The sequence below is a fragment of the Xiphophorus hellerii genome, chromosome 22 (assembly GCF_003331165.1).
Source record: "Xiphophorus hellerii strain 12219 chromosome 22, Xiphophorus_hellerii-4.1, whole genome shotgun sequence".
Lineage (NCBI taxonomy): Eukaryota > Metazoa > Chordata > Actinopteri > Cyprinodontiformes > Poeciliidae > Xiphophorus > Xiphophorus hellerii.
The window spans coordinates 10,457,299-10,482,373 of NC_045693.1; the positions used below are offsets into that span (position 1 = coordinate 10,457,299).

Sequence of the window (25,075 nt, forward strand, 5' to 3'; positions counted from 1 at the left end):
AATTTTGGTAAAATCCACAGGTCAGAACTGTACAGCTAACAGAGCCACAAATTTCTAAGTGGTGCATCCTTAATTATGTACACCAATATTTATTAAGACACTTAATTAAAAAGAAAACAAATCTGTGATGGTTAAGTGCATGAGTATAAAATTTTTGTTTTTTTTGGGGGTGGGGTTCAATATATTTTGCTACTTCTTGCTTTTCAAGACAGTGGTGATTACTGGATTTTAACAGATGTTAATATTCTCCTGTGTTTTGCATGATCTGATCATTTGTTTCTTATTAAAAGTGTGGGGATCTTAATTTGATTCCTCCTCATATAAAAGTTATTTTCTTCCAGGCAGTCTTTATTAATGTGTTCACTGCCTCAAAACTTCTACTGAAGCAGAAATTGTGAATTTTCCTCTTTCATTTGACGAAACCCAGATTGGATCTTAATTCCACTTTGTAAGTTGTATCAAACGGCACCTCGGCCATCAGACCTGCTTTTCTTTTTGATGTCGCCCACACCGCCATATGGTATTGCTTTCAGGATCAGTTACATTCGTCCCATGTTCCACTCGGCACCGTGTAAATCTGCCAGAGCCTCTTAATGGCTGTCCTGGCATTTTAAAGTAAAAGAATAACCTTTTCACAGTCACAAATGTTCATATACATTTTTCGGTTTGATGAAGTTTTATCAGTTTCCATTTATATGTTACCCTTTAAGTAACTGAAATGCTTAAGTAGCTGAAATGTAACTAAGGTCCTTCTGACATACATACAGGAGTTTGGTAATACATTGAGATGTTTTATATTTTATCGGTGCAGTAAATACTTGTCACTGAAAATCAGATTCTACTGAACATTGTGTTGGCATCATAAATGTGCCTTGTTATGAAAGTTATAACCCAAGTAATAGCTTTGGCTAGAAGAAAGTGCATAGGAAATAAAGTACTTTCAAATGAGTGTTCTTCCTGACCTTGTGACATTAAAATCTACATTAGGGGTTGAAGAAACACCACATGTGGAAAAAGCCACAGAGAGGCAAAATTATTAGCATTTCTTTGCAGCATGGGAGAATGCAGCCCACACACCGTCTCACCCATCTACATTAGCATCCGACTGTGTTATAAGGCCTGGGAGAACTGTTAATAAGAATGCAGCAAGACAGAATGTGAGCTGGAGTATACCATCTACACTCCTGTAAAAATATGGATATGTTTGTTAGACAAACTGAAGATCAACAGTGCGTCCTTTGCATTTCTCCCTGGTCAGTGTAGTCTTTGTGCTGTTCATGGCAGTCACAACAGAGCTCAGATGCAGCTCGGGGAGTTTTTCCCACCAGGAGATGTGATTGAATTTCCATTCATCTGCCAGCTTTTGTATAATACACAAAGTGGAGAGAACCTGGCTGGACCACTGCACATATTTTCTCCAAGGACACCGCCTCTGAACCAGCCAGATCTAGCAGTGAGCAAACATGCTGCTAAAAAGGAGAAGTGACAATGTGAAAAAACTACTCTGAGACATGTGCTAAAATGATTGATCTGCAAACCAAAAGATGTTTATTCCAAGTTTTTTTTTAAACTGTGTATTCAATGCTTTGTTAATTATGCTTCTCCTGGTGTTGCTGCACCATCAGAGCTCCAAAGTGACCTTTTATACTGGTGCACTTAGCAATTACAATAAAGTGCACAGCTACACAATTCAATATTATTAAACATTCAAGTGTATTAAACATACACTTGGGATAAAAGGGGTAAATGTGAATTTAGTGATATTTACAGAATGTCATAATAGTCTAAATGCTTTATTCATAACAATCATGGCAGTAATATAGTTTAGCAGTGTTAAGAAACATTTTTTAAAATGACTAAAATAATTAAGAAAAACAATGTTGGAATACTAATTTTTACAGTAGTCACCCCTAGGGTTCTCTCTTTATTGATATTTTATTCATCCATGGTGAAGGAATATTGTAGAAATATGACAGTGACAAGAAATGCTAAGACTTTTGATCATATTACAGTGGACCTCCTCCTGTTAATAGGAGGGGGGATTTCCATGAGGAAAGAAACTCCAAATTATTTGTGACAAATCTGCTTTTTTGCAACTTTTTGTGCAAATTTTTGTTCTTCATTTTCCTGCAACCTCACTTGATATGGTATTGTCATCTCACAGGAGTTTGCATTTTTAAAAAGCTATCAATCTTTTTATCTTGCTGAGGGTTCTAGCATGATTTTTTTTTTTTACCCCTCCAGGGGGTCTTTTTTGTGGGCTCTAGTGTCCCTTATACGACAGTAGGCTGACAGGAAACTGGGAAGGAGAGGGGGGAAGACATGCGGCAAATATCGTCGGGTCCGGGAGTCAAACCCTCGACGGCCGCGTCGAGGACTCAAGGCCTCCAAATATGGGTCGCGCTAACCACTACGCCACCACGGCACGCCCCTCTAGCATGATTTTTGCTCCTTTTACTGTTTTAATCGATTTAAAATTGTCTGTCCAGAGGGTCAGAGCCAACTTTGGGTGAAAATACGCTCTTCTCAGCATTTGATTGGCTATGACCTTAATGTTGTTCAGTGGATGTTGAGCAGAAAACACAGATAGTAATGTATTGGAAAAGAAGAAAACAGGTCACACATGTGCTTAATTGACCTCCTGACCATCGATAGCCTTATATGGGAAAACTACATCTTATAAGAAACTCGGTTTGTATTATGACCTCATCAATATGTGTCAGGCAGTCTTCAGGAAGTCTATAGAAGCAAAGACTTCAACAGGGAGGTCAAGGTTGACTCCTACTGACCAGCTCTTGGGGACTGAACATTCATAGAAACTGGGAAAAAATGAAGACTTTTATGGACTTGACAGCTGACAAAGATAACCTTCCTAGCAGATGAGTTGACACAAAGTCAGACACATCAATATGAAGTGCCAGCCCTTCACCTTGTCATGTAACACCGACTTTTTGTGGTCATCATGGGAACTTGGAGTGAGGTATATACACTACGTCAAAAGCCAGCTACTCCCTTGAAGTTACGTTTTAGATGCTGGAAATTTATGAGAAAAATGATGAAGAGAATAGCAAGCAAAAAATGTTGTGAAGGGAATGTACATAAGATCTGGCAGTGCATTCTGCCTTATGATTGGAAATTGTTGGATTAAGGTTTTTGTGGCACTAATGGCCTTTATTCAGCAGTAAATGGACAGGAAGAAAGGCAGAGAATGAAAGGGAAGACTTGTCGTGTTGTAGACTATCCGTATCTGCAGATATTTAAATTCAGATTTCTGGATCAAATGAACTACTACATTCAACATGTTTATTCTATGTAAAACTCATTTCTGATCATTCAAACAAAATAAGATATCTTTCTGTAAACAAAGCTTCACATTTCTCTGAAAAGAAAGTTGATTTCTCTCTGTTTTTGAAGAGAGATTTTTTTTGTTGTTGCTCCACAGGTATCCAATAACTAAATTATTTAAGGAGGAGTTGTTGAGTTTCTGCCTACAGCATCTCTCACAGAAAAGATCTGATACATTTATCTGACAGAATGCAAAATAAGCGCTTAGTATTTCTATTTTTAAGCCAAACATTAAGGTAAACCCCTTTAATTTTATTTACATATGAACAGTTTAACCCAACACTTCAACCATAGAATATCTTTTCAATCAGTGGCTATCCAGAAGTAAGATCATTACTGGTGCATGGAGGGATCACATGTATAGGAGTTACTGTCGGTGTCACCTCTGAACTTCTCTGCAGTTGTTCCACCTTTATGAATAGAAAACAACAACCACACTTTCTTTCTTTCATTTGGACTGTTTGCTTTGGGCAGTATGCAGCAACTCTGTTATTGTAATGATTCAACCAATATCACTGAAAATGTACCAGAACAGTAACACCTTTCAGTTTATGGCACAAAGATGTATATAAAAAATATAACTAAAATAACTTGCTACAAAAGTCATGTCATTTTGCAATGACTGGATTTGGTCCTAATTACTATATCATTAAAATGAAAGCCTAAATCGTGATAATAAACAGAGAATATGTCGTTATTCACAATGCGTGTGAATGTGTGTGATGCATTCACTGGTCGGGAAAAGATTGGACTTTTAGTTTCCAGCTGAGAAATCCGTGATCAGGTCGGTAATTAACTCTGGTAATCACTCTGGTAATTAACCTAGCCTAACTGGCTGGGAATATATTGTCAAATTTTTTTCGTGTAAATGTAGCTTTTATCGACTAATTTGTCTAAGCAAATGTTTTTTGTAATATTTTTAATTCTGAAAAACATATTTCAAAATGTCAAAACTGACCTACTTTTTTAATTAAAAATGATTTTAAAAAAGGTCATTAAAGATAAGAACAAATGCATGGTAGAATTTGTGAGATTTTTCCTCTGAAAACCTGTCTTTTTCTTTTTATAGCCAATAACAAAGCACTATTGTTGCTTGCAGAGGGAGTTGGCAGGAATTGCTCAAAGCCTGTAAAAGTCAAATGCTGTCTCTTTCAGTCTGAGAGAACAATTTTTGAAAATGTGAGCTAAAACACTAGATGCCTCAAGCATGCTGCACTCCAATTTTCCAGTCCCATGCAGCAAGCAAAACCCGAATAATACAGTTGGATCTATTTGTTCAGCTCTAATGTGTAGTATATTTGAAGCTCATGCAGGATCTGTTGAATTAACATACAAATTGCTGATACATTATCTTATGGGCTTTTCCATATCGAGCAGTATAGCATTTTCCTGACGAAACGTCTTTTTTTCACACTATGATGAAATAACCAGGCGGCTCACCAGAGTTTTATCACTTTTACTTTGTCACAAAATGCCAACCACTCATGCAGAATTGTGCTCATAAGCATTTACCATAATTTGTTTGCAAAATTAAACTGCATCCATTGATTATACTCTTGCTCCTATCGTAAAAGGGAGTGCCTCTAAAGCTGACTGGTTTTTGGCTCTGAGAGGTAAGAACTTTAGCTCAGTTCTTTCCCTCGGGCTTTTGGTCGTAACCAAGCCTTCGCAAAGAGCAGTGTCAAGCTTGTCCTTTGATGTATGTATGGAGGCGTTTTGTTCAAAGGGATAACCTTTTCTGGGCACTTCTTTGAAATGATAATTCTCCAGCTTGCTGCAGGTGGAACTGCAGCTCTCTCAGCAGAGAGGTCAATCAAAGTCAAATGAAGCGGCTGCTCACAGGTTCACCTCAGTACTAGGTGCCAGTTCCTGGCTGCTGCTGCTGTCAGCTCTGCTGCTGGCCTAATCTCTACTTTTGGTAAAAGGAGAGGACACGGGGGATGTCACTTTGACAAGTATATTTGAAGCAGCAGATCGCAAACCAAGAAGCTGTGCTCTTATGGTCATAAATGATCTGAGGATATCAGTGTGCTGGAGTGTTTTCACAGCTTTGACTCTATACCAAACACAAGCTGAATTTTTCTTTTCCAAGCTACAAGTTCTGTGCCTGTAGACTGGTTAAAGGGGCGCAGCTGGGTGTAATTACATCAGTAATAAAGCCTGGATTCGGTCCACCTGCCACACAATGAACCCTCTATCCAATCTAGTGCTTCTGACAACAAAGAAGATGAGTCCTCACTGGTAATAGCCTTGACGATGCAGCTAGGAGGCTGCGTTTTATGAGAAAATATCTCCAGCTCAAGACAAATTTCCCAGAATCGTCTAATCCATCTTAAGTAATGAAATATATTATATTCACAAAGAAGAGCTATAAATAGTGTTTTGCAGCTGTTTTACCTCTACTGTTTGCTTTATTGCTGCACTGAATTTCCAGTTTATTATGCACTAAAAACATGGACACAAACAAATGGCTACTTGTAGCATCCAGTAAGCCTAAACTCCTAAATTGTTTAAGATGCAGGTTCTCATCAGTCTTTGTTGATGACGGGAGATTTTCTAAATAGGAGCCCAACATGGACATAACCTTATTTAAACACCTTTAAATATTGACAGCGATCATTTTCAACTATTGTTGTATAAGGTTTTGGTATGCCTGCTCGTACTGCCTTATTCATTGAAAAAAGTCTTCAGTCACTTTTATACCATCCACATTTTTAGGTTTTAAAATGTAATAAGATCAAATTAATTTCAGAAATAGAAAAATATATATATATTTTTTTTACTGCTGACACAGGTAAAGAAAAAAAATATTTTTTTTAATAAGGCACATAAAAAAACATACTAAACCATGACTTTAAAACCAATATATGTGCCGAACCATGATTTTTGATGTGCTATTATACCTCTACTAGATATCATGAGAACTTCAATTGTACTTCTAAGCAGCATATAATATTTTAGTGTGATTATATTTTAAAATATCCATCCATCCATTATCTAATATGTTTATTTTTGCAGGGGCCTGGTGCCCATCTCCAGCAGTGAATGGGAGAGAGGTACAACCTGGACTGGTCACCAGTCCATCATTATTATTATTTATTAATATTTAAAATATATTGATGTTCACCGATGATAATGTAGTAGTGCAACAGTAAAAGTAACAATCACAATGCAAAACTTTGGGGTTTGTTTATTATTTCTTATCACAAAGGTTATATATTTCTTCCTTTTTAACAATAAACAGTAAAATATTGGCACTTTCCTTATTAAAGTGTGACAGTGAAGAAAAATTTCCTCCATGAAGCCAATTTATTTGGCTTTGGAAGTGACTTCCAAAGTCACTTGGAAGTGACTTTGTATTCACTTCCAAGGCAGTGAGGTTGCACCAACTTAGATTCACACTCATTCAGTACATGCATGTAACTTGGAATTTGCTCTTCATTGCGTAATGTCTGACACAGCAATCACATATGGTATAGATACATAATTAGTTAGAAAAAATATATATTTTTACATAATCAGCATATTTTATATTTGCTCAGCCACTAAAACAGATTCAGTGTACTAGGCTGCCATATAGTTTCTGTTGGTGTTCACTCCCCAGAGTACAGAATGCAAGTGAATAAAACAAAAGCACAAATGCTTTTAGCCAGTGACAGCATGCAATTTTATATCAGTATCCTGATGCTGTTGTCCATCTGGATGCAGCCATGCTGTATAGGTTCCTGCATCAGCTGTGCCTCAGTAACAAGGCAGTGCAGCACAGATAGGGATCTCCCGTGGGTTTGGGCTCCAGCTGGAACAGCCCTGCTAGTCCAACGTGTTTCTATTATTGTTTGTGACAGAGTCAAGAAGGACATGAAAGTAGAAGAAAAAAAGAAAAAGAAAACAAATGCATGTGCTAAGCTTGTGCTTTGGGTTCTTCTTTGAGTGCCCCCATTGTAATTATGGGCATGGGTGGCCAGCAATGACAGCTCATCTGTTAGCCAGCCAGAAGGAGTGTACAGCACCTGGTGAGCCATACGCAAGAATGATGAGCCGCAAATACAAATTCTTAAATATATGCATATTTTTAAATGAAACAAGAAAAAGGAGTATTGGCACATGCATGTAGATGTTGCTGATTATTAACACAAACTTATCACTTATTTTATGGCATTTACTTGCAAATTAGTTGAGATGCACAGGTTGAACCAATGTCGTTATCATCTTAATTAGCCTCATCTTGTCATATATTTGCAGCTCAAGCATGAGCCGTATGTTTTAAATTAATTATAGTAGATGGAACAATACAGATCAGATCTTTTACTCCCTGTTATTAAAAATCTTTCAACAGAGCAGCAACACTAATGTCTGCACAACAAATTAGCTAAAATATTGCTGAACTATATTGTTGATTGTGACCTTAATAACTGGGACATCAATGGAAAATTATTAGTTTTGTTTTGGTTTTGTTGGTATGCGTGACTTCTTGTGTATGTTATTACCATAACCTTGTTCACAATGACAAGGAAATTAAACTTTTTTTAAAATAAAAACAACCTTCTGCAAAACAGAGAACATGCAATATCTATTACTTGCTTTATTTTTTCTGATTTGGCTGAATTTCCAGTACTTTCTCATAAAATGAGTGGTCAGAACTATTTTTACACTGAATAGTACAGAGCGCATTTTTTGTCAATTCAACCATCTCTCCTTTTGTGACACCAAGGGATCCAATCATTTGTGCTTCCCCTTTGACAAAACCCCTCCAATCAGGAATGACTAATGACTGGATAGTTTGGCATGCAGTGATCCCAGCTTTCTAATTAGTCTTCCATTAACTTGTTCAACCTTGGAAACTGCAGGGTGTGCAGTCAACATGCACACACTTTGCAGCTCCAGACCAAATATCGGACCTCTATTCTAAAGTCAAAGACCTGAGATAAAGGTTGTTACGTGCACTTTCTGCTCTATAGACATCATTTGACTGGGCTACTCTAACACAGGAATATGTTTTAGTTCAAGTCAATCTGTCGTAGCTCAGAATGTATGCTGTGGATCCTAAACATTCCTCCTGGAAGACAAGCTTCTCTCTCAATCTCAAGTCTTTTGGAGCTTCTGGGATTGTGCTGGATTTGCAGTACCTCCATCAACTTTGACCAGCTATCCTGTCCAGAAAGGGAGACTCTGTGAAACTGGTGGGATTAATCATGTTTTTCATGTCGACCAAAAAGTTCAATTTTGATCTTCTCTGATCAAAGCAATTTCTTCCGCATGTTTGCTGATTGCGCTACTTACCTTTTGGCAGGCTGCAATAGCGATTTCTTACACTTTTGAAAACTCTTCATCGACTTCACTTGACTTGACAACTACATGCTGCTTCATGTTTGTCCATTACATAAAATCCATGTAAAATGCATCGAGGTCTGCGATTATAATGTGATAGAAGATTAAGTTAAAAGTGTTATATTTTTCCACTATTTGTTTTTTTTACTCTGCAAACCATTATTAAAACACCTCAGAAATACAAGATGAATTGAGTGCCAGTGTGAATTAATACAATGTGAATTGAGCATCTCAAAGTGTGTAAAATCAAAAATGTCCCTTATATGTCTTTTAGACTTTTTTATTTGACTACACAACACTTTTTTGCACACCAGGGGAAAAGGTAAGTTCAAGCTGGCACAGTGTATACTTTGAGAAAAAGAGAGAATCACCTCTCTGTTCTGCCTGATTCATTTTGGACTCCTACGAATTCTCAGCAAACAATATTTGTTTGGATACAAACAGAATGTCAGTGTTCTACGCCCACATTTCTGCTCTCTTTTTTTTGTGTGTGTTTTGGTCTGGTTGATGTATGTCAAAGTCCATTCAATGTGTTCCTGATCGGTGGAATAAAAGAACTTGCCTGAGTCTTGTGCTGAATACAATGCAATTTAACATGCTGCTTCAGGGACATGGGGAATACAGGAACCTGGGAAAATATACATGTCATGGATGAGCACACTCTCACTCAGCTCAGAGTATTAACAGCATTAAAAACACCATAGCGTAAAGATAACTGACATCATACTGTGTGTACGCATATCCTCACACACTGATCTTTCTGTCTGATGCAAAACATCAAGCCATGCTTCATCCAGTATCACAGTTGGTGGCCGCTTTTCGAACAGAGTGCCATATAACGATGATAGAAATTCCCAGGGAGCTGTTGTTGTTTGGCGACCTAGCACCCAGTGGTGTTCCCTGTCTCGGCGCATTATAGTTTTTTTTTTTTCTTTTCGTCAGCGAGTCCATGCTTTTTAAAAAAAGGCTTGAAGCTTTATTTCATTTCCTATTAAGGTTGAAAGATGGGGAGAGTACATCTACAGACTGCAAGCAAACCCCCATCAAGACAACCCGCAAAAAGAAAAATGTCCTGAATACAATTTCTAACATTTACTCAAAATCCCCATCATAAAGTATTAATGGGTATACTGTATATGTGCATAAGCACCAGTCGGGGGCCTCTTTGATGTGGCCCCAAGTGTCAAGCAGTGTTGGGAATGAGGCTTTTAGTTTTTTTCCCTCGAAATATCATTGCGCTGTGTGGAGGACGATGGCGTGCATATATTGTGGCTGTTGTGTAAAATCACCATTATTCAGTCAAGTAATGATGAGCTGCCTGGCATTTAATGCTTCTGTCTGACTGATGTCTGCACATGCAGCGGAGACGGGTGAAAGTGAAAGAGGTGACCTCTTTCTCTGCAGTCTAAAGAGCTGCCTGTGTGTCTGCTTTTAGCCCCATTGTCGATGTGTGCATGTGTGTGGTGGGGGTACATGGCTCCTGGAAATCTTTATACTGTATTAACATTTTATTAATTCATTTTTACAAACTGCAAATTAAATGTTTGGTTTTTTTTGCTAAATTTGTTACTTTTTTAAACTTGATTTACGTGTTTTATTTTCTTCCATATGCCCATGCAGATGAGGCCTCTGATTAAAACAATTAAACTTTTTCAATTTAGCTTAGGAATTTTTATTTCCCAAGGGGTAGAAGAGGAAATGGTAATCAAATTTAAAATCACTAAACAAGTACAATTGCTCGATGTTATTATATTTTAATTTGTAATTATAAAGTCTGTGCCTAATATCAAATATACATGTAAGATGTCTTCAGTAAGCAGTGTAGAAGTGCTGGACTGTTGTTTTATCTCTTTAGTGAGCAAACAAAACCCTTTTTTTAGTGCTCCTACAGTACTGGTGTGTGATGAGGCCAAGTTTCTGCAAATTCTGTCTTCAGTAACATATTATGGTGTGCAAATAATTTATATTTAAAGAATGTAGCTTCTATGTGCTACAGGTGAATTGTGAAAACCCACTTTCAATTTAACCTTTAAGCTGCCCTCATGAATGGGCAAAATCTATGTTGGAGAAAAAGAGATAAAGATTGAGCGATTTGATTCCAGTGAGGTGACAACTGTTTGTAGGTAAGGTAAGAATGCTGTACTAAGTTTCAAGCATGGTGGTGGTGACATCATGCTGGGGAGGTTAGTTTTTCTGGTGCATTGCTCAAAGTGAAGAAATAAAAAAGGAGGGCTCAACATTTTATTTAAATCAATGTCTAAAGAAATAAAAAAGGAGGGCTCAACATTTTATTTAAATCAATATCTAAATGGCTAAAACTCAGAGGCATTTAGGTGTTTTAACAGAACAACAATCCCAAAAGCACTTCAAAACTGGCTCGGAAATGGATAAAACAGTAACTTGAAGCTTCTTACAGTACCTTCTAAAAACCCAGACCCAGATAAGAAATTTGCAGACTATGCTTGAAGGTCTGGTCATCTTATAAAAGTTACAGTATTATTTAGCTTGACTTATTTGTTCAAAGCCCCTACTGTTTTGATAAATCTATCAGTCTTCATTTTACACAGCTTTCCTAAACCGCATTTAATGAAATTTTTTAAAAAAAGATGGAATGATAGTCTGCATTTAATTTATGGCTTTATAGTCTTTATTAATTTAAGACTCCAATTCAGATTCATTATGTAATGGTAAACTGTTTTGGTGTCTCATGAGAGATGTTTTTATTATGCTCTTAAAGACTACATGTTTTTTTATCTTGTCTGGGTTTATACAGTCTTCTGCTGTATGTGTAATTAACAAGAAAAATATGTTTTAGTCTGTTTTCAGTAATCACACATTCGTCTTCCTGTTCTTATTCTTTGCAGATCACACGAGTCATTTTTTGTGTCTTCCTCGAGACTGATTTTACCATTTACAAGAAGAAAATGGCCATCATCTTTCAAGGTATGGATGTTTACTTCCCAAGGACAGCATTTTGCATTGTTTTGCTCTTTTTACCTGTTTTTTGTCTTTGAGCAAAACAAATTAAGGAAATGATTACTTGTTACCATGGCAGCATACTATTTAGAAAGTATGGGGTATCTCTCACTATAGCGATAAAGAGAATTTGCCAATCTATGTTGTTTATTCCCTGGAGAAAATGGTTTAAAAACCTGTCAGACTTGAGTGACATCTTTAAATGTGAAAGCATAAAATGCCGAGAAAATCTGTGCGGAAAGTTGTCAAATCAAATGCCAAGTTCACCACGCATTGCTTTAATACGATTAGAATAGTTGACGTCTTTTTCAGTTTATCTGCAAACTGATTTGTTCTACAGTTTTAAATATGTTAGTGGGATGTAAATGGCAGTTTCATTTCAGTGTAATAATGACTTGGATTTCTCCAGCAAGAGCTGAAAACATTCAGGGATACGTATGCATAGCAACATATCATCCCTGGTTACTGCTCCACAGTTCTACGTGTGGAATAAACAAACATCCATTATCTCCTACTCCCACTCTCTTTTCTGCCCCTCTCTCGATTCACTCTCCCCTTTTCATGCCATCATCTTTTTACGGGGACAGGGAGCAGTCACCAGCTCTGATGGGGGCTCCACAGAGGACTGAGCTGAATAGCTGGGGAGCTGAAAGAGGCTGGCTGGCTTCTCCAGCCTAGCATTACCTCCCATTTACCTCACTTTTCCCTCTTCACCTCCCCAGCGGAATACCAGCTCTCAGGCCTTCATCTGGCTGTTCCCAGATGGAGAGTGTTTTGTTCTCCCTGCTCTCCCGTCATCTCCCCTGCCCCTCCTCCCAGGCTCTTGCCTGAAAGATTACATTCTGAGGAGAGACCTTAATTATGCCTGCCTGCCCTCCTGCACCCAGCACCCGTCTCATCATATTAGTGTTTTGAGATGAGAATCTGGAGCTGTTGTTCTCCAGTTATCTCTCTCGCCATTTAAAAGTGTAGTCAGGGGATAAATGCTCCATATCTCTCTGTAACGGGGACCAGGGCTAAAATAAAATGACAGGCGCCAAGTGTGTGTGGCACAAAGAGAAATACAAAGATATTTATTTATAGACTGGTAAAGCCATCGAAGAGAGCAATTACCATGCCCTGTGGAAGTATTCATGCTGCTTAAACTTTCTGTCACTTTGTCACATAACAACCTAAAACTTCATTGTATTTTGGGGTGCAGTGCACCCCAAAATACTAGGTCTTTACTTCGCCTATGAAGGTGAAGTAAAGGCTTTACTTTGCCTATGAAGGCGAAGTAAAGACCTAGATGGTTTTCAAACCTTTTTTTCTTTTTTGAATAAAGAATAATTGGGATGAATTTCTGTTTAGCCCCCTGTGCCACAACTTTGCGAGGCCAGCTTTCAATGCAAGCTTTGTTCCTCTAGAAGATAACATTTTTACTTGTTCTTTGCAAAAGAGCACAAGGTCAGTCAGAATGGGTCGAGTTTTTCCACAGATTCTTGACTGGAATTAAATCTGGACATTCACTTGGCCATGCTGGTACATATTTATGCTTTGATATTTTGCTGTTAGGCTAAAAAGTTATTTTAGTCACATTGGATCAGCACTTTTTCAATATTTCTTATGTTTTGCCTTCATAATATATTCTCAGAGCTATATTTTAGCAATGTTGTTCTTTTTGCCACATTAACAGCCAGATTCATGGAGTGCACTTAAACGGTAATACTTAAATGGTTTACAGATTCTCCCACATGAGCTGAGGATCTCTGTAGCTCCTCCGGAATCAGCACACTAGTTTTCCTGATTTAAATGTCCGTTTAAGTTGATGTCCAGGTCTTGGTAACTTCGTAGCTGTTCTGTAACTCTAGCTCTGAGCTGCCTGGTGTGTTTCTTGGTCTTAATGATGCTGTTTGTTCTTTAATAAACACCTGAGGGCTTCACAGGACAGCTGTTTTCATCTGCCTTTAATTCGATACCCTAAGGCTGCATTCACACCACCCTTGTTTAGTCCCCTTAAATCAAACTCTAGTTCATTCATCTTGAAAGTCGGATTTGTTTGGGGAGGTGTTAATGCGTAATCTGGGTTTGTTTGAAGTTAACTTTGGTGCTGTTTGAATGCATATGTAGTTGCAAAGAGAACCAAAAACCGCACCGAAAGCAATAAGCTTGCACTGTCACATTATCTGTACTTTGCCATAATTGGACCTGCTGCTACTTCTTTGGATGGTTGAGTGCCTTTAGTTAATTTAGTTGTATATATTGTTATTATTATTATTGTGTGTTTGCTTATTTCTACTGTATATATTTGACCTTTTGCACGGGAGCTGCAATGGAAATTTCGTTGAATTCTGTTCAATGACAATAAATGCTATCTAATCTAATCTAATCTAATCTAAGCTAACGGTAACACAGGGCATTCTGGGAAAATACATCCAATACAAATGTGAAAGTCTTGGCTAGCATGAAGAAATGGATTGTGGTCTTTTAGCTAAAACAAAAAAGAAATTTTATAATTTCTAAAATTTGTCACCACTCCATTTTGTATACAACTTGTGAAGAAAGAAGTTACACTGTGCATCTTCTTCAGAGGTTTTTGTGTAATTTCATTCAGTGGTTCTTGGTTCGGTGTCACCACAGGGGATTTAGGGGCAGCAGGTTTTGCAAAGAGTTTTATTTGTTGTGTAAAAGCGAACAGCACCAGCTGAAGAGGTAACAAATGTTCCAATTTGGGTTTCCAGTTGAGCCGTACTAGACTGTCAGTTGTCCATTGCAATCAATTTCCTTTAGAAGTCATCTAATTTGTAAGTAGAATTGACTGCTGAGGGCAACTGGTTGCACTGGGTTTTATTTTGGGGTGTCAGATTACAGGAAAACAATGAAGATTGAGGCTTTTGTATGGCAAAATGTGAAAAGGTTTAAAAACTATGAAAACTTTTGTATAGCTTGTAAATTTTGAAAGCAGGAGTCAGAGATTTAATTAATATCTGTAGCAGATACCATGACATTCCTCAGCAATCATCTGCTCTTTGACCCCTGGGTTCAGGGCCACGCTCATGTCTGCTCTGCTAACATGTGTGGGCAGGAGAGAATAAGTGAGTGTGACTTTTCCACTCTGGATCAATGTCGGCGGTGAGCCAGACATTTTTACTCCACTCTCACCTACACCTGTTCTAATCTTTCAGCTCATGAGCAAGATCAAAGCATTTACCACATCCTCAATGAAAACTGAAGCTCTTTCAACATATTCAGTCAGGAAGAACAGAGATGTGAAATTAAGAATCTCGTGAATGTCGACTATATCCTGATGGAAGGGAAGTGAATTCATATGGCTGATCCAGCAAAATGTATTTCAGAGGTCGTGGAAAGGCTTGCTGTAAAGAAAGAAATGCTGATTGGTTTGATTGCAACATGTCACTAATGCATAACCCCGTAGCGTGAAAAGACTTGCATTTAGCCTGTGCAAAATGGTAGTAGTGAATCAGAGGCTGTGAATTAGCTCTGCAGGTGTGCTCGAACACTTTCAGAACATCTCATCATCCTCACTGCCAGGGGAAGACAGTGGTGTGGATCCTGCTTCAGCACTGATGCTGAAGCAGGATCCACTGAGGCTTAAGATCATTCTGTCTCCTGTAGCACGCTCGCTTTCAATAACCCTCCGTTATATCGACCAGCCCGTTTTTTTCCTCTTCCTCTCCTTACTTGCTCTCACTTAAGCCTCTCCTCGTTCACTTCCCCATTACCTTATTCTCCCACTTTCTATCATTCCTTCCTATTGCATCAAGGAGGGGCTTCTCCATTGCCTCTTCTATCAGCATGCTGCTGCAGAGTTGCGGTGATTGGTACCCCTTTGTGCTCTTTTTAGTATTTGTATGTGTGTGTAGAGGAGAGGGGGTCATGTTAGAAGTCCAGATCTCCCCCGGTCTCATCAGTTTCAGGAATGCTTGAGCTAAGAGCAGACAGAATAGATTTTTATTTTGAAGTCTTGCTACTCCCGTTTTTCATTGTATAGCTGCTCTCCTCGTATTCAAGCAATCTGTCAAGTGACAATGACTGGAGCAAGAATGTGTAAACAGGACATTTGCATACAGGAAATTGCTTTATTACAATGTGAATCTCCACAAGCTGTCAGTGAGAGGGAGCCAAAATATGGTTACTTGTCTGCAGAAGGAGGAAACTGAAAAATAGCCTCTGCTGACAATAATAATCGTGCATACCAGCCATGGCGCATACTGGAAACAGGTAGTTAAACCATGTAGAGTATTGAATTTCCTGCTTTTGACATGCTTACAAATGACTGCACATTCTGCTTTGCACTGGTATGTTATTTGTGTTCAAGCAGGCTCATTTAATGAGTCCTGATACAAGCAGACAAAGGTCTTTTATGTATCACCAGCTCAAGGAGCACCTCATGCATTCAGAGTCATGAAACCTCTCAAGCACACAAAGACTGATGTATGCAAATAGACAAAAAGGCTTGTGCACACCACCGCTATCTTTTACTTGCATGGGACCAATCATTATCCTTTTCCACGCTCAGTATTGGGGTTTGTAACCATTGATATGAGGATCTGATAATTACGCTACCTATTCTTGCCTTGTTAAAAGAACCACCAGTGTTTGTCCTGCTTGAAGAAATGTAATCAGAATCATAGCAGTTGATGTGTTTTTTTCAAACAAAGAAAATAAAACCTTGACTGGATTTACGTTGAAAATAATCCTCCAGTTTGCCATGATACTTGACTGTATTTTCTTGGCATTTTATTTGACAAACATAAAAAAGGCAACATTGTGACATCAAAGGAAAATGAGATATGCTTCTAAAAGTTTGTTTTTTTGGCAAATAAACTTCTGAAAACTCTGAAAAGTGTGGCTTAGATTTGAATTCCTTGCTCAGGCAGAATCACCCATACCTGCAATTTTCACTGTCTTTTAAGATATGTCTCCACAGTCTTCCATGTTAAAAATCAGTGTCCATTGACACAAAATGGAAAAAGCTCAGTCAAACTGCACTGACAAGGTGTTTCAGTTGTCATGTTTGCCACTGTATCTTCTGCATATAGTTTGTGTTACACTTCAGTAATATTTACTACTTTGTTTTTTTCTGTCACATAAAATCACTGATTTTGTTTCACAAAATGCAAACAAAAAAAGCCTAAGAGATGTGTGAATACATGGACTTTGCTGTACACACACACTTCAGTTAATTTATTTAATCGTGATTATACTCTGATTCTGATTGTCATGTCTGACCACATGCTTGTCTCGGCTCGTGTTATTTGCGAGAATGGAAGCAGCCAGGCAGCTGTGGTTGTAGAGTAAAAAGCATGTAGAAATTGATTCTGGGTACACTCCTCTCCTAATATGATCCGGGTGGCTGCCCACAAGCTGGGCTCCATCTCCTCTTCTCCTCAATCAGCCACGGTGCTGACAATATTAACACAGCCCACAGATCTGCAGAGACTGCTGCATTCTCTCCAACTGTTTCACCGACTTCCCAATTGACATTTATTTACATGGTTCTTAATACACTCTATATCCTTAGCATTTCTACACACACACACTCACCTAAAAAATACCACGGCTCTCCTACTACTTCGGAAGAAGTAAAGTTGTGGCATGCGCGTGCTTTAATCACGCACATATAATTTGTTGAGGGAGGGTATGAAAGGCTAAGGGAACCCTGTGAGGGTGAAAATGAAGTCTGTGTCGGTTTCACAAAGCTCTTCCTCAGGTTTGGGAAATGAGGAAACCATGGTGTATTAGTGATGTGATTGTGAGAAAGCACAGGCTCAGCTTTGGCAGCATGAGGATTCAGCTTCAGCTCGGTATCAGTGAAAAATGGTCATGTTTGTGCATAAATCAGACATGTAGTGAACAAGCCCTGCATATTTGCTTATCAACATTTCACTGTTGGGTTGACATGGTTACTTACTCACTAGGCCCTGCTTTAGTACAGTCCCAGTTTTTAACATTAAACAGTTTGAACTGCTGCTTTTAAAGCTGTTCAGTCTGAGTTGAAACATTACCAAAGAAAATCTTCTTTTATAGTGAATCCTTTTTTAGGCAAGATTTATTTGATGTTTAATATAATAGTGTTATAATGTGTATGTATATTATAATAATCTGTGTAAGTCTATCATATATCTTGCCATGTCATTAAAGTTTTAAATCTTGATAAAATATTAATCCTTTCCAGTATCTTATAATAAGCTTTAAATCTGTGTTGGGGAGAGCCTTTCAAATGGAACATTTTAAGGGAAACTCTTAAAATAGAGTGGTATAAACTTTGCTGGAAATTGTGCTAATGTTTGCCTTCAAAAATTTTTACAATCACAACAGCTTAAGTCCCTTCAGAAAGCATTCACAACCTTTGATTTTTCAACATTTGGTCACATTGTACCAACAATATTCTTGTTTTCTTGTCCTGTCAAGTCAGCTTTGGCAAACATTTGGCAGTTCTGGTGGCCTTGCAGTATGAGACCAGATTTCTTTTATAATTACTTCTGCTGCTAAGTTGTCTTTATTGACTTAATAGCATTATAAAGTATCTCATTCAAAGAGAAAAATGTACAAACCCTGCAACCATAATCGCAGCATTATGCAGGGAAACTACAACAGTGACCAATAAAAGACTGATCAGTTCTTTCCATCAATTCATGCCCACACTTTGTATCTAGATATTGACATTTTGTTTGACCCTACTTCCATTTCACCTTTAAAAATCCATCTTGCATACATGTCATCAAAGGTTATTTTTTGAAGATAAAAATTTCGCAGCTTTATGCCACACTATTTCTGTTGAGTATGTTTCTGATAATATGTTTCACATATTATGACACTTGAATCAAAGTATAATCACTCTGGGTGTAATTTCTCAATCAAAACGCCTTGAAAATGATTTTTAATATACAGCTTTAGCTTACCATAAAAAGATCTACCAACACTGATGCAATTTTGTTCCTGTCAGTCTCGACATTTTTGTGCACGGCTCTAAGTTACTTTGCTGGAATGATTGACGGAGAAACAGGAAGAAAATGGGGACAAAAGCAAATGCGTCACATACAGTTATTCATGACCAAGGCGCACACATTTCCTGCCTGGACGAGTGTTTGGCTGGTGAAACCGCGCTATAATATTTGGCAGTAGTTGAAGCAGCTTCTGTTTCCATTCTTGCACTGTTTTTACTGTATCAGTGGGCCTTTCTTTGTTTCCCCGAGCAGGGTTAGATTAATGCACTGTACCCTTTTATTCAGTGTTATACAAAAGAAAAGCCTGTCTCAGAATCCGCAGGGAGCTCTGATGGTTGCACTTCTACAGAACAGATGACAACAGCCTTTCATCAAAGCGAACACACTCTTTTGCTTGTTAAACCGCAGTGCAATCATTTTCCAGAGTCAAACCAAGCCGTATATACATATATAATCACAAATTGTACGTACTTCACTCATATGAACTGTACTTTGGAAAAACAAGCACGCCAACGGTTGTGGCATGACACAACACACCCTGAGGCATGCTGTGCTGCATAAGATCTGAGTGTAGGAATGCATTTGAGAAAAGAACCAGGAGCTTCAACTCTCACTCAGCAGTTCCTCCAGAAGCAGATCCCAAAGCCTGTTTCTCATCTCATGCAGTGCAACTCAACTTATCCATCCAAAGTCACCTTTAACTCACCTTAAAGTCTCTCTCACAGCAGAGCTGGAAGGAATCAAAGGGAAAAATCATTTTTTAAAAGGTACAATTGTCAAGACCAGTCTGCAGTACTTATAATTTCAGGATATATAAAGTTTTATGTCACTCATGCTAAGTCTTGCAGAATGAACTTAATTGAAAACAAATCTCTGTAGAATATGACCCTCTTAAACAACATACCCACATACTTAGTACTTTGTCATAATAAGAAACTGATGGGAAATGGAGATGGGTTATTACTGGGTGAATAAACAGTAGGGGGTTTTACCATTCTCATCTCATTTAAAAAAACATCTTAAAGACTGCTTCTTCAAAAGCCAGAAATCTCTACATTTAGTATTATCAAATAAATATAGTGTGTGCATAGTTGTTTGTCCTCTCTTTCTCTGTGTTGCCCTGTGATGGACTGGCAACCTCTTCATGGTGTACCCAGTCTCTCGCTTGTTGCCCACTGGAGGTAGGCACCAGCACCCGTCACTGAGCCAATGGGATAATGGTGTAAGAAAATGGATGGGTTAAACTTAAGCTTTTACACATGATTTAAAATCAAAGGGGGCTAAAACTAATGTTTAGTTTGCATTTGAATCAAAAATATTGAAGAAAGTTCAATATTTTTTCCACAGCACTGTATGTCAATTATATTTGCAAAAATCAACTGAAGGAGAATGTTGTAGACTTATTATTTTGAAGACAGGAAGTAGACACACAGTGTTGAAATTCTGTGTTCTAACAGTGTAATCAATTTATGATGACAGGTTGTATTGTACTTTATAAAACTGCCTGCTTTAACACACTCATTTCCCTCCTCTTCCAGACAATGACATTGAGGTTACGGAGGAGCAGCTGAAGGGAGGTGAGTGACAGAATATTTCATGGTTGCCTTTTCACCTTAACACCTCCATTAAAGCAGACAGAGGGTGAGTGAGCGCCGAAGCTTTGGCTTGTGACAGTGATTTGCTGGGTTTTATGCGGCAGACGAAATTGAATGTTTATGCATCTGCTGACAAGCCGAATCCCTGGCCTAACTCATCTTAGTATAAAAATACTTCATGTCAGGTGCGTTACACTACAAGAGCTAATTCCCCGACAACATTCCGTTCATCCGGCTTATGGCCACAATTCCTTTAGACCACCTAGAGCGATGACAAAGAGACTACAGATTGGCATCCCTCCACAGCATAAGCCAGATGATAGCACAAACATGACTGTCAGCACATGATGCTTTTATCTCCACCCCATCATGTGGCACGCAGCCCAAAACTCCCAGATGTTGCTTATCGGGATAAACTATTGACATTCATCCATGCACTGATGTCCTGAATAAGCAGCGGCATAAACAAAGTACCTCATGGAATTGTGTGTGTTGTTAAACAATAGATGCAGCATAGTTTAGCTTTGTTGTCACTGCTGAAAAGATTTATTTCTGTGAAAAGCAGTTTCCTGCCTGCAGCAGTTTGCTCTCTAGGGAACATTGCACCTGATGACGTTTTCCCTTATAAAAGAGAAGATCCAAATTTTTCTGCTGCCGATGCTTTTAAAAAAATGTCATAGCACACGTGAACCCAACTAAGCAGAGAATACCATTAGTTTTACTGTCTGTTGGAGAAAGTGGCCACATTACGGTAAATGTAGAGCTCTGGGTGCTATCAAAATGTTTTTCCTCCCAAAGTCACTCCCATGATTTGCCAATTACACGCATCTGTGTTTTCAAAGGGAGTCCATTTTGGGGAAAACATAAAAGAGCTATTTTATACGTGACTGTAAAATGTGATATTTCAAAGTGAAACTGTGCGGACGTAATGGCTGCATCATAAAGATTTGGCTCAGACCAAATGCATTTGAGATTTTTAGTCCAGACAGCCCACATTATTTCTATAGAGCTCCTCACCAGCTGTTTTACACTACATACTCTATAATAACATACCATCAGACCATAAAACGCCAGCTGAAACAATTCCTGATAATTCCTAGCTCTCTTGTATTATCATACCATTCCTGTCCTCGTCCAGTTTGGCCTTGTTTGATTTCCCTCTTTGTGGGTGCCAAGAACTGGCCTTTTATTCCACTCCATCAGCCAGAGTTTGAATCAGTCAGTTTGGAACCAACTCAAAGCATCAAATGATTTTTATGCTAACGTGGGATGGTGCTTTTGGCTCACACAGTGGTCTGGAGATGGTCTCAAAGCCTCACATTCTTCCCTCCTCTCCCTCTGGAGATTTCCTTTTTATGTTGTTTTTTTCAGGCAGGTAACAAAGCCACAGAAGAGAGCTGTATGGTCTCCTCAGAGGCTTGCCGAACTTAGGCAGCCAAGAGAGTGTTGTTTTAGGATGTCAAGTTTTTTTTTTTTTCTAAACTTAAATTGATTTACAAATGATTCAAAATAGTACATGATTGATGCATTTAACTATAATGTATTAAATTAATGGCTTTGCAGTAAACCCTCACATGCTTGCTCATTATGAGAGATTACTCCAAAATCAATTGTGCAGTTGGTTGAACTTCCTTATGGATATAACTTGGTCAGTTGGCATTACAGGATGAATTAGATTGCATTATATTACATTTGGACTTTGATTAGACTGCGTGTCATTAAATGGGTGGTATTATGTGTTTGCCAGACCCCTAGTGCCATTTTATTGTACAATCAAGTAACTATGTTACCTTCAGTTGTTATAAAATATCCCCTTTAACATACAGTAAAGAAGTATTTGCCACATTGCAGATTTTTTATGTTTTATATGTACTTTATTCAGATTTCATAACCTGCTTGAGTAAATGTACAACCATTCTTCAAATAGTTGTCTCACTTGTTAAAAGGGCAGTTTTATGTATTTTCTAAGTACATAATGCAATTTTAGAATAGAATAAATAGTCCAATCAAGTAACTGCTACCTTCATTTGTTATAAAAATGCTGTATATATCAAACATAACTTAAAAGAATGTGACTTTGAGCCGCTGTCTCTTTAAGAAGCTCCTACTCTTTCTGACTCTCCTTTAGCATGTCATCACAATAATGCTTGTCATTATGGTGTTAACAATCATTCTTAGGAGCATTGCACTGAGAATTGGCTTGCATGATAAACTCCACAGATGCTCACACTCAAAAAAAAGTCTATTTTGCATCATTCTGCCAGTTTGAAACTGAAAACTAGGCACTTGCTTGTTTTCTTACACTGCAAAGGCAGTTTTGTTTGTATTTATTCTGACATTCCCATAGAAATTAAAACAGGATCGATTTTGGACGGCCTTCTAAGGATTTCCATAGTCTGCTTTTCCAGCTCGACAAAAAGACGAGTTTTACCTTTGATACTTGTATTCCGCTTTGCAGATACATCTCAAACAGCTTATGGAGATAACATTTTGAATAGTGGAGTCTACAGAGAACAGAAAACAAAATAGTAAAATGCTTTGTGTTGAGCTAAGGAACATGTTTATTTTAGCATTTCAGATATAGGGGTTGTAGGATAACTTTTATTTACTCATGCCAACCCACTTGACAGTTTTTATTGACAAGACCTGACAAAAGAGTTGCATCTTGTTTATTTTGTGGATAGAGACACATCAGTACCGCATCAGTGAAGCACCAACTCTCATTGTTTATTTACAGACAGCACACCTCCATCAACAAAATCTACAACCAAGGAAGAGGCTGAGGATGGCGAAAAGGGTGAGCATGTTACTAAATCTATACGTCTGCCTGTATCTGTTTGTTTTCTACTCCAATTCTTTTAATTTTGAGCATGCCAAGCAGCGTTAGTGGTAGTGGGAGCCTCTTACACTGATATGTGTTTACAGAAAAATTTTCCACCATGTCTAAACTAATGGAATGTGTTTTTGCTGGGTAATCTCTTGCTCTCTGATGCCTAGCTCTCCTCTTTGGGGAAATGAATAGAGGATGAAGCTAGGTCCTTTTTTAAAAGAATGTTTTCTTTTGGGCAAACCTGTTTAAGAAGCCATTATCTGGCTATTCTGCAGCTTCAGCCCCTTTGGATGTGTAATGTTGAAACAATTATAGGCTTCTCCAATACGATGGACCAAAGATAATGAGATTCTTACACTGGAGGGTGTTGGTAGGCAATTAAAATCGTACACTATCCATTTGTCTTGAAGCCTTAAGGTTGTAGGAAGTTTTTGAAGATAACAGTCATGCTTGTTTTCTTTGGAGAATCTGTTCCACGCGATCCTCTGGACATCGCAGTCACAAGGGCGACAATACAATTTACACTGTAAAACAAAGCATAATAAGTCCTTTTCCTCTGCAAGATACCTCCTCTCTAATCCACAAACGTAATTCTGGATGACTCTAAAAATTCAATCACCAGCATTAGAAGAGCATAAGTATTTTGTAATAATCTTTAGAAATCCTAATTTATCAGGGCCCCCAGCTTAATATTAACTAATCCATTCACAAAAGGCCTTGATGCAGCTTCCCAGCTTGGGAACAGTCAGTCCTTGAGACAACCTCTCTCAGAGGAAGGGAATGAAATGATTTTGTTCTGCCTGCACTGTAAAGGTTAGGTGTGGTTCAATGTAGCACATAGGAGGGATTAATCATAGCAAACGCTCAGATGTCAAGATACCACAGAGCAGAGGAACAGTGAGCTGGAAAAGCACACTGTCAGCTGTGTGAGACCGGCACCCTAAGATGCTTTAGAACAACAGAGAAGGAGCTTCCTCCTTTGAAAACACACAGCTGTATTTTACTGTCTCCTGTCTGTACTTGGGTTCTGACAAGGTGTCATCGATCTGGGGGGGATTTTATTTTGGTTTTTTATTATTATTTTTTATTTTGAAATTAATTTTGCACCGCAGCAAAACTGGTACCTGTCAGTACGTCTTAGTGAATCCCTCACATCCATCATGCTCCTCAGGGGGTAAACTCTTACGTTTTACTGGGTCCCCCATTAAGGTACAGAGGCTTTCTTCACTGTTCCTCTAAGAATAATTCACTGTTGGTGGACTGCAGGTTATTATAGGGCTTCCCTTTTCCTTCTGTTTCATACACAACACGTACAAGTAATTACTTTTTCACCTTACAAGCAAAAGCCTTCTGGGCCCCTGTGGACTAAAGGAAGAAAATAGTAATAATAAAAACCCAGCATATTCTAAAATTCAGCTAAAGCTGTCCAGTCACAGTCCCTTGAATCTGGTGGAACATCTGTGGAGGGAGATAAAGATTAGCGCGATGGCAATGAGGCCTTCCAACCTAAAAGACTTGGAGCTCATCACAAAAGATAAATCACCAAATTACAAGTGGACCAAAAACCTGGCAAGTAATTAGAAGAACAGTTTGATTTGTTTTAACTCCAAAAAATATGTTTCTATTTATTATTGAGAAGAGCATAAAAAACAATTTAACATGACATATTTCTTTAATGAAACATAATCTTTTTTTTTTTTCAGACGTTATGCTAATTTCAAAATTTTAGACTGTTTTGAGAGATGCTTCATTTGTATTAATAACTTTAAATATAAATCTGCTGTGGGATTAATTTGGCCTTTAACTTTATACTGTGTGTTAATTCCACACAGACTCTGTTGCCACTTTTTGAACCAGGATTTTACTGGACTTGTAATGGATTTTATTTAGAGATATCAGATTAAAGAGGGGGTAATAGAAAGGCAAGCCACATTTCAGATTTATATTTGTAAACATTTTTGGCAACAATCTATGTGAATCTAAATGTGAGCTAAATTGTACATTATCAATCGGAGGAATATGAGAAATAGTGTCACAGATCAACAGTGTGC

General features: G+C 38.1%; 1 protein-coding gene across 2 annotated transcripts in view; it reads left to right on the forward strand.

Moving 5' to 3' along the window:
• macrod2 (mono-ADP ribosylhydrolase 2) overlaps positions 1-25,075 on the forward strand; it is a 477,335-nt gene that overhangs the window by 421,383 nt on the left and 30,877 nt on the right. For both annotated transcript variants that reach the window (XM_032552623.1, XM_032552622.1), the window contains exons 9-11: positions 11,538-11,616; positions 20,138-20,176; positions 22,932-22,991. In XM_032552623.1, coding sequence (XP_032408514.1) covers positions 11,538-11,616; positions 20,138-20,176; positions 22,932-22,991 — 178 coding nt within the window. The remainder of the gene's footprint in view (positions 1-11,537; positions 11,617-20,137; positions 20,177-22,931; positions 22,992-25,075) is intronic.